Consider the following 11176-nt stretch of genomic DNA (forward strand, 5'->3'; position numbering starts at 1 on the left):
TATCACTTTTAAGTTAAAAAATGGCGGCAAATAAAATTTGGGCGTTGTTCAATTGATCCCAACGACTTTGGATTAATGAACTTTCAACCCTCACATCTCAAAACTAACTACTAATTCGACCAGAATGAAAACTCTCTTTATGACCTCCTTATGAAATTTCCCAGCCAATTCATCCATTCCAAGTAACATAAATCAATTTTCTCGTAAATATATTAAAAGAACAATCCAATTATCTAGAAACAGATGTTTCACGGGTTTCAAACAATACCGCTTACACATGCATGTGACAGATCAAATGAAAATTAATCAAATTAATATCAAGTGCATCCATATAAAGTGCATCCGCCTAAACGGATTATATTATATATACCATGGGAAGTAAATGACGTGATTGGCTCGGCCATTGACGTACTTACGTATAACGATATCGTGATTAATGATCGCCCTTAATGGATGAGACCTTCTATAGGGCAAATCTGAGCGTCAGGGCCCAACCTACAGTGTTTTATTCCTATACAGGCCATTAAGTTAAAAGAAAAACGTGTTGACCTTCCGTGCTATTTTCAGCGAGAAACAGACGTCCGGCCACACGCAATAATGTATTAGAAAATTGCAAAGGTCGTGAAAATTGATGGGAAATATGTGGTGGAGCCGGTTTAGTCTGGAGAAGTACAATTTTCAAAAACGCAAATTGAAGTATGTATGACAGCTGTCAATGTCACCACTGTCAACAAATAATTGAAATTTCATTACGTCCTGAATGTCGTTGATTAAAGTTACAATTTAAATATACAGAGGTCAAAGACCTTGCAATACAATATAATGTTTTGTTTATAGTTTAAAATCACGCTCCCTTGGAAAGAGACAACTGTCTGATGTCATATGTCATTGCTGTCAACGTCGATACTGTCAACCAGCAGTTCGAATTTCATTACGTCATAAATGTCATTCATATTTACCTACTTTCATTATACCTTGCAATACATTGAATGTATTATTTATAGATTAAAATCACAAACTCTCTTAAAAAGAGACCTCTGACGTCGGTGTAACTGCTATCAAATGTAATTTATGATGACATAATAAATGCTATTCGCAAATTAAAGTATGAATGACGCGCTGCTGTCAACTTTACCACTGTCGACAAGTAATTCAAATTTCCTTACGTCATAAATAATGTCATTAATGGAAGTTCCAATATAAGACAATATAGACCTTGAGTACAATGTTTATACCTTCAAAATAATATAAAATCACAAACTCGCTTGAAGGAGACAAATGTGAGCGCCATCTGTCAGTGTCATTGCTATTAATCGTCATTTGTAATGACGTCATAAATATCATTTGCGATTTGAACTATGAGAGAGACAGAGAGAACTCTGTTTAAAAGCATAGAACCCTTTTCTTTTTTTTGAATTTTCCCCCTGGAAAATTCGGAGAGGATTGGAAGACTAACTGAACAACTGCCTGGAATTAGTTAGTAATTAATTATATATTTCGTCCAGGCAGTTGAGAAAAAAAGAGATAGAGAGTCTAGAAGAATGAAAAAAGCAGGGAAGGGGGAAAAACTAAGTCGTCACGTGGCACTCAGAAGGAGAGAGAGAGGATTTTTTCAAGGTAATAGGATTAGAAGATTGACTATGAACTGCCTGGAATTAGTCAATAATTAATTATATATTTCGTCCAAGCAACAGGGAAAGAGACAGAGGCTCACAGGTCATTTATCAGCATGTGAAAACTTATTGAGACATTTGCAAGTGAATTTTGGTTTGTAGGGCAGATTTTGAAGAAAATAAAATTATATAAAACAATTAAAATTATATGTACACAAATTAGCAACCCTGGGCATTATACAATAGACATAACTCTTTTTATTAAGACAATTCATTGTATAGATTAATAATTCTTAGGAAACCTCCATAGGTGCCAATAGAACACCGAACCATCGACTTATTGTTGCGCCCTCTAAATGTCGAGGAATGTTACTAACCGGAAAGGAAAATGGGTTTGTGACGTACTATAACAGCGAGAAAATGTAAAATTTGATTTTCGCGCCACTTTTGAATACTGTGCTCTTAAAATTAGTGAGAAATGTGTTGTTCCTTCGGAAACAGTAGGTAGATTGAAAGGGTGTGAAATTGGAATTTTTATTGTCTCTAAATTAAACAAAGTCGTCCATTTATCATTTTTCTATTTGGGTACTAGATCCATTCATTTTGCTATTAGATACATAGGTGTTGGTGTCAGAAATTAAACAAAAATTTTCACAAAATGTATTGCTATATTATCAAAAGAGATTATAGCAAAAACACACTTCACAAGCTTTACTATAAATATTAACAGTTATACATGCTTGTTAAAACATTAAATAAAATATAAAAATTTGTCCAAATTCCTCAATGTAAAACCCTAAATCTTAATTTTATTAACATCTTTTTGTATGAAGGACAAAGGTTTTACAGTAGAACTTATGTAGGGTGTTACAAAAGGTTATAGTAAATGTATAAAGGAGAATAAAAATGTAATAAAATCAATTCACCAGTAATGGCAAAGTTTACTGAATAAAATACTTATATACGTATTTTATTCAGTAAACTTTGGTAATGGTCTTTAGTAAAAATGATAAATTAATAATAACTATCAGCAAAGTAGCATTTTTCAATGTACCAAAAATGTTATTGAGAGTCTGAGAAAAAAAAGACATTCTCGGCATAAAAACAAGACAATTTAAAAAAACTAAAGATTATTGACAAATCATTCTTATCACTGAAGATGATGTGTTATCGCTATCTTCACATTAGACATCTTAATCCTTACTGCTGAAATTCAGTATTGAGTTTAGAGGTTTCTTATCTCGACAACTCAATAGATTCAATTTATTAAACAATACATTTTATATAAACAGCTTTTAAACCCAAATAATTAGTTTTGTCTTGTTCCGAGGTTGGTGATTTTCCCTATTACCTTGAGTTGGCCATCTTCTGAAGAGAGATCCACCAAGAGAGCATAAACTCTTCAACTGGACATAGAAGAGAGTTATTAATATTATACAATTTTGCATTTATAGAGTATTTAATTCAAAAAAACATATTTTATAGGTCTGTAAACTAAATCTCTTATTTAGTGCTCATTTTGATTGACTTTTTAGTTTTTTCTACTTTTATTCGTCTTCTACTTTCCATGTCGTTACAAGCCAGCATACAATACTTCTTGATGCATTTAGGCAAAACAATTACTGTCTCTTAAACTACAGTTGAGGATACACAAAACACTTTTTATCATAGCATACACGAAAAAAGTCATAATTATAGACTATAAAATACACTAGCAGAACAACCAAAAGTCGATTATCGTTTAAACAATAACGATAATAAAAATAAGAAATGAACAATTGTTTGACAGTTGGTTCTTAATCCCGGGGCAAAAAAATTGAACAATTAAAACGATGCAGCCTTTCTTATTGTACAGTAGTTTCTAAACATGTTTTTTTTGAGTTAAATGTTGCTAACCCTAATTAAAAAATTGTACAAAATGATGAGGCCAAAAAACTGTACAATTATGAAATATAATATATCGTCGGTGCAATGCCAAAGGCACGAATGTGCATTTTTGCTATTTTTCGCCTAAGTGCATTAATAGACGTGTTAAGTGTTAACCTTCAATGTTATCAATTCCAAAGTCACAAATATGCCAGGCGCGTCTAACCCCCCTCCACGATCGAGGTCTATTTCGAGAATGTACGAACAGAAACAATTAAAGTTTTGGTTGTCTCTGGTACGAATTCAACAGTCGCATCAATACCTAAAGAACGAATGTATCACATTGGTCACATTCGTGATTTCGAGAGTTAAGATTTATCGCACATTGGTGAAATTGTTTATGCAATAAGATGGCTTCTCGCACTAAAAGAATATTGGAGCTGAGTAGGAAATTGAAATCGAAAGGTAAGCGAAAATATGCAATATTAATATGTACATATTATCAAATATAATAATAATAATAATAATACTAAGATATAATAATACTGTTTGTTTGTGAGCGTATGTGGATGCGAGCATTTATGTGCAAATGTGCTATGTTTTTTAAAGGAATCTGTATAATCTCACTTTACAGTTTAGACTGTGGTCGTTAATAAATTTTATTATGCAGGGTGTTGGTCAGCGGTACTACCTATCCACCCTTAACGTGTGGTATACTTTCTGCCCAACACCCTTCAGGAATAAATAAACTAATCCATTTCTAGTTGCACAGGTTTTAGTTTTTCACTTAATTATGTGTGTTTTTTTTAGGTGCCACAAGTAATGGCCATTCCAATCTGGTAGAGGTACCACAGAGATTTTGTGCAACGAACCGCAGCCATCTACCTCAACTATGCACTCGACTATTACAGAGTTGGCACCAGGTTTTGCTGATAACCAACCTCAACCATCTACCTTAACTATGCACGCTGCTATTGTAGAGTTGCCACCAGGTTTTGTTGAGAACGAACTGCAGCCATCTATCTCTACTATGCAGCCTGCAACTCATCCGATGATACTCGGTAAATATGCTTCAGATCATTCGGATCCTTTTGTTTCCTCCTCAGATAATTATGAACCATCAACAAGTGGAGCTTTCTGATCCACTTGTTGATGACTCATCTGATTCTTCTGATCAGATTCCTAATCAAGGACCTCAGAATATACAAGAGACTGTTTCGAGAGAGAATGCTCCTGTAAAGAAAAGGCAAAGGAATGAAATGAGTAAACGGTGAACCCTACATTGGACATAGAGGCGTTGAGAAGTCTGCTCGTCCTCCTTTACCAAGTCCGTGCCTTGGAAAGCCAAAACACAAATGTATTCAGCTTGTTAATGAAGAAAATCGTACAAAAATATATATGGATTTTCGCAGTTTAAAATGCATCGATGAGCAACGACAATTCTTAAGAACTCACATAGAACAAAATCTAATAAAACGCACAACTCGAAATATCCAGAATTCACGAAAAACCTTTACGTGCAAATATTTTTTTACCATTAATGGTTGATGGTTTGCAGGGAGTTTTTTATGGCAACATTGAATGTAACGGATGCGTTACTGCGTAGCTCTTTAAAAATGGGTTCTTCTACTGGTTTTATGGAAAAAGATGGGCGCGGGAAACGCGCACCACCTAATAAATTATCCGACAATGGTGAAGCGTTCATAAGACAACACATTCTTACGTTCCCGTCAGTAGAGTCGCATTATTGCCGCGCTTTTAGCACCAAAAAGTACCTAGACCCATCTTTAAATTTATCGATAATGCATAGAATGTATAAGGAAACTTGCATTACAAAGAATTTTAAACCGGTTAGTTTTGAAAAATACCGACAAATATTTCAAGAATACAATTTGGGTTTTTTCAAACCCAATAAGGACCAGTGTAGAAGATTTTTGGCACAAAATTCTTTAACCGAACAGGATAAAAGCCTACAGGAAGATGAGTTTAAAAGACATCTGGATCGAAAAACTGCCGCAAGACAATCTCGTGACCAAGATCAAGTTTTAGCTTTTAATTTTGACCTCCAGTCTGTTCTGTGTACACCCAAGGGACCCGCCGGTCAAATATTCTATTTGCGAAAACTAGCAGTGTACAATCTTACAATGTACAATTTGGCTAATCAAAAAGTCAACTGCTATCTCTGGGATGAAACGCAAGGTAAACGAGGGGCAAATGAAATAGCCTCTTGTGTTTATGATTTTATCATGTCGCACACTGAAATCACCACCGTTCGTATGATGTCAGATGAATGTGGCGGACAGCAAAAGAGTTCTATTTTTGCTTCTTTGTGTATGCATCTTCTTAGAAATCATAAGTTCCTGCAGGTAATAGATCACCGTTTTTTTGAAACTGGCCACAGCGAAATGGAGTGTGACTGCATTCATTCCAAAGTTGAAAGAAAGGCAAAGTATGTACCAGTGTATACACCAGATGGTTGGGCACAATTAATAAGAGATGCTCGTGTGTCACCAGAGGCTTTTAAGGTAAAAAATATGTTGTTTGATGATTTCTTTGATTTCAAAACCTTTTCAAGCCTTTCTCTTAATTTTAAAATTCCCTGGAGGAGAATTTGTTGTCTTCGCTATATAAAAGATCAGCCATTCAAACTCTACTATAAAACTGATTTTTCAGGAGATTTCATTGAGGCCGACTGCCGTAAAACTAAAAACCGTGGTCGTCCCGTAGCACCTCCGATAGAGAAAGCTTACGCTGCTGAACTACCTGTACCTATTAGTGAAGCTATTAAGAAAAAAGATTTGTTGAAAATGTGTGACGACTTAACGAATCCTAGAGCTTATCATAATTTTTATAAATCCTTAAAGACAAGCCGTAACATCAGAGATAACTTACCGGAGCCAGATATAGAAGAAGATTCAGAAACTAATAGCGACCAAGATTAGAGAAGCCTTTACTCCTCCTCAAAATAAGTTTTGAATTTGTTTTCAGTTATTATTTCTCATTCCAAAGTTTTTTGCCTAAATGTTCTGTGATTTTTTGTGTTTCGATTATTTACAGTGTTTTTATTGCGTTTTCATTAGTTTTAAGTTACCATTTCATTCCAAAGATTTCTGTTTGTTAGAATAATTATATCTTTTTTGTATGTTGATAATTTTCAAAAAATTGGGAATTAAATAAACAATTTTCCCTTCAAATTGTGTACATTTTTATTTTCACGAATGTATTTTTTGCACTTTTTCTGAAAGCCAAAAACACGAATGTGCATTTTTTTCAAAAAAAAAGAAATATAGCATCAAATTTTATGCTGGCATAGACTTCTTGATTCAAAAAGCAAACAAAAATCGTGGTCGTGGGTCTTCAAGTTAAGATCTTATTTTTTTAAAAACTGATTTGAATATTAAAAAACCCATTTTCTCAACACTTAAAATTAGCACATTCGTGCCTTCAGCATTGTACCGACGATATAGAAGTTTGCCATAAGATGCTTCACCCTCATCTTAAACGAAACGGGTGGTGTGTAATTTGCTGACCAAGAATAAAAATGTGCTACCAAAGCTATTTAGAGACAGAAACTATTCAAACTTAATATTTAATAGCAGTATATGTATGACAGCCTGCTACCAAAAAACAACTTGAAGTATCACCTCTCTAAGGGGTAGTTTATTCTTGACAATTTCTGATAAAAACGTGCTACCAAAACTATTTAGCGTCGAAAACTATTTAAAATCGATAACTGATGTTACTATACATATAAGTGCTTGCGACCAAACAATAATTAAAATAGCACCCCTCTAAGGGGTAGTTTGTATTTGTCAATTTCTAATAAAAACGTGCTACCAAAGCTATTTACCGTCGAAAACTATTCAGAATCGATAACTGATGTTACTATATATATAAGTGCTTGCTACCAAAAAATAATTGAAATAGCACCCCTCTAAGGGGTAGTTTGTATTTGTCAATGTCTAATAAAAACATGCTACCAAAGCTATTTACCGCCGGAAACTATTCAAAATCGATAACTGATGTTACTATACATATAAGTGCTTGCTACCAAAAAATAATTGAAATAGCAACATAGGAAACTACTGCCTAAATGAAAACTTTAATCATCTATATCGAGATCCAAAAGATATAGTTTTTCCGAAGCAACATTTACCTACCTACCATAGATAAAATACCATATATTTTTCAAAATAAAGATTTCATACCAAAACCATCTTTGAAAGACGATAGTGAATACTCAATACTAAATATACAGCTGCCAAAATGATAATTCTACAAGGCAGCGTAACTCTCGTACCCGAAGAGCAAGTTTTTGTAATTTCCACAATAAACAATAAGAAACATATGGTGACTTTGTTTCCCCAAGAAACTTATAAGTACCTATAAGGGAAAGAGAAACTGCCACCACATTGAGGCAGCCCCTCTGTCTGTTGGTAACATAACTAATTCTCAGAAAAATGTAAAATTATCTACAATCATCAGGAGGAACAGAGGACACAAGTACGTACCTATAATAAGAAATTATCTCTTAACACTTAACTTTGTTTATTGTTCCAGGTCAGGAAGAAAAAGAGCTCCCCAGAAGGTGACAGTGGTTGAAACTGCTAAAGATGCTGAAATAAACTATGCAAATTCAGACAGTACTCTTGGAACTACCATCCTCATTCCAACGGTAACACCAACGGGTGTTTCTAAAAAACGTTCTTTCAAAATTTGTAAAACGCTTTTATAAGAACAAAATGAATATATTTAGAGAAGCTTCTTCCATCAGTCCCATCCCAGAAGAACGATCGATGGAGAGGCAAACATCTTTTCCCAGCAATGGTGACGAGTCAGATTTTGAGGAAATGGATTCAGATTTGAATGTTACAAAAACATTTAAATTTGAGAATAATAAACAGTGCATCATCTATGGTAGACAGATATATCCTAAGGATTTAGAATGTCTTGTGAAAGATGAAGGAGGTGTAAACTTCAAAGACCTTTATTTGTCAGATGTGATAATTGATGTTTATTTAGCTTTTCTAGTAAAAGATAAAAGATAAAAGCATCGGTTGATATCTTTCCAGTGGAAAGATATTTAGTTAATTTCTTAGAATCAGATAATAATAGTTTCAAGACTGCTGCAAATTATTTTCTAAAATTTGGACTTTACGAGAACGATATTTTATTAATTCCGGTTTGTAAAAATGAACATTTTGTTTTGATAGTGGTGCTGAAAAAGTTTAATACTATACTATGCTTAAATAGTATAAGAAGTGATATAGTATATCGCAATGAAATTATCTTCGTCATGGAAGTACTACAGTTCGTTCATCAACAAAAGCACATAAGTTTATCCGAAAATTGGAATCTCTACCGGCCAACAGATTTACCTGTTCAGTATAACTCATATGACTGTGGCGCTTATGTCATTCTTCTGCCTGAACTCAAAATTACCGGATCTTCCAAGGTTTTAGCATACCATCAATCTCGAGAAATCAACAATTACAGAATTCACATTAAAAAACAACTGACTGATTTATTTTACACTACAACTTCAAATTTCCGTACCTTTGCTTATGATAAAAATATAGTAGAGAAAGGTACAGCAGGCTTTAAAGGAAACATTATCATAAAGGAAAACAACCAACTACCTCACCTAAGCGGAAAATCTCTGACGACATCATTACAATTTCTACAGTGTATATCAGTTAATTATTGGGATGAGGATACGGCCGGTTTCTGTCATATTGGTGCCGCCAAGTGTTCCAATATTTTTGAAGAGATGATCTTGTGTATGAAATGCTATCATTGGTACCACCACAACTGCATAGGTCTTCAACAAAAGCCCAAACAACTTATCTGTTCAACATGCCAGGATTCATAAACATAATTGGTTAGTTTTAATACTCGCATAACAAATAAAATACATATTATACCAGGAAATGTTAATATATTATAAATTACGTACCAGAAAATTTATATTGCGTTTATTTTACTTCTTCAAATTTTCTAATGCCCAACAACAACAACAAAAATTAAAAATCATGATTAAATAGTCCCTTAGGGTAAATAGGAAGTAAGTTTTATAGTTTAGGTAGCTAATGAAAATTGTCAAAGATAAACCATTCCCTGGTGGCGTGCAACTTCTATTATGATATTCTGGTAGAAAGCATTTATACATATTATAATAGATACCAAGTTTGAATAGTTTCCGACTGTAGGATACTTTAATAGCACGTTTTTAGTAATAATTGTGAAGAACAAACTACCGCTTAGAGGGGTTGTAAAACATATTTTATTTTTATCATTTTATTATATTATATATTTGTTTATTTTATATTTTAATATATGTATTCTCATTTAAAACAAAACTCTTTTAATGATCTATAATAATTCTATCTCAATTTAATTAATTCCATAATCAATTAATAACTTGATATATTTAAAATAACGTATATTGCTAAAGATCTCTAATATTCTTTGAGTTAAGGGGACACCCAAAAATATTAATTGGCGAGTCAGTCAGAAAGCAACGTTTGAGAGAAATGTGTGTAAGGTGGTGTGTTGGAAAAAGAGTTGTTTACTGGTTAAACCAGGCTGCTAAATTTAATAGTGGTGAATATGTGAGAAATAGTTGATCTTGAGTAGATATGTGGCCATTATGAGAAGTTTGTACAGATCTGTTTGCGCATCTTGAAGATGCCCGCACAAGTAGGTGTGAAAGCCTCTGTTCAATTAGGAACGAATGCGCAATTCCTCGAGTGCTGTCTGGTAAGACTGGGGGCCTTACCTGGGGCTCGATTGACACGAATAAACAGAAGGATATAGTAGAAATATATCCTTTGTCTAATTCGTTGAGATGCTTACTGTTTAGCGGCAGTGGAGCGTCTGGGGAAGCCCTTACTATTTTAGGTGACACTAGCTAGTCGTCAAATAAAGGAAGATAACATGTTTGACATATATATATATTGAAATGTGACATTGTGTAAATTGATGTTGACTAAGATGATGCAAGGGAACGGAAGTTCCCCGGTGAGTATATTTATTATTGCCAAAAGTTGACAGAACAGTAAATATTGTTTTTTTTTATTATTTTTATGTGATGTTCGAGTTTATGTCTTACAATATAAGAAGGATGACTGTTGAGTGAATTTGCATTGTAGAGACCCATTGGCTAAGAACAACTCTGACAGGTAATAAACCACATTTTAAAGCGTATTTTACAGGGTGCTATTTCAATTATTTTTTGGTAGCAAGCACTTATATGTATAGTAACATCAGTTATCAATTTCGCATAGTTTTTGATGATAAATTGCTTTGGTAGCACATTTTGATTTTTGGTCAGCAAATTATTTTTACCCAACGAAACGTCCTCCTGCACCTGGGGCTCCGCGATCGTCTTCGATGGCACATACCTGACCTAGTGCAAACCGATGGGGCGCAGCCGCATGTGTACACAAGACACACCACGATATTCACGTGGGTGAGTAAAATTGAAACCGTCGGCGTCGTCACTTGCTGCACTCTCTGCCGTACGTACGTTTTAAACGCTCTTTCGTAAAGTTTAGTTTTTAGTTCGGTTTCCGCAGTTGGCGCGTAACGAATCGTCGTCGTTGTCTCGAAAGTGAAAAGTTACCGACCTCCAGGTGTACATACATAAGGGATTTTTTTCGGCTGCTCTGTTGTTGTCAGAGGTATATTAAGAATGT

The 11176-nt window shown here is 34.1% G+C and overlaps 2 protein-coding genes across 5 annotated transcripts in view; both read left to right on the plus strand.

Annotated features, from left to right (window-relative positions):
* LOC126735907 (protein FAM107B) overlaps nt 1-11176 on the plus strand; it is a 53419-nt gene that overhangs the window by 26597 nt on the left and 15646 nt on the right. The window lies entirely within an intron of this gene.
* LOC126735906 (uncharacterized) lies at nt 2-9442 on the plus strand. 2 transcript variants are annotated; one of them, XM_050440021.1, is made up of 2 exons: nt 2-6004; nt 6153-9442. In XM_050440021.1, exons 1-2 carry the CDS (start codon nt 5027-5029, stop codon nt 6204-6206), a joined length of 1032 nt encoding a protein of 343 aa, XP_050295978.1. In that variant the 5' UTR covers nt 2-5026; the 3' UTR covers nt 6207-9442. The 2 variants fall into 2 exon arrangements, with proteins under 2 accessions (XP_050295978.1, XP_050295977.1); XM_050440020.1 differs by having other exon boundaries at nt 2-3944; nt 4290-9442.

Source organism: Anthonomus grandis, chromosome 5, assembly GCF_022605725.1.
Source record: "Anthonomus grandis grandis chromosome 5, icAntGran1.3, whole genome shotgun sequence".
NCBI lineage: Eukaryota > Metazoa > Arthropoda > Insecta > Coleoptera > Curculionidae > Anthonomus > Anthonomus grandis.

What these genes read in the sequence shown, in the direction of transcription:
- LOC126735906 (XM_050440020.1), top strand. Translation starts at nt 5,027, where the DNA reads ATGGTTTGCAGGGAGTTTTTTATGGCAACATTGAATGTAACGGATGCG.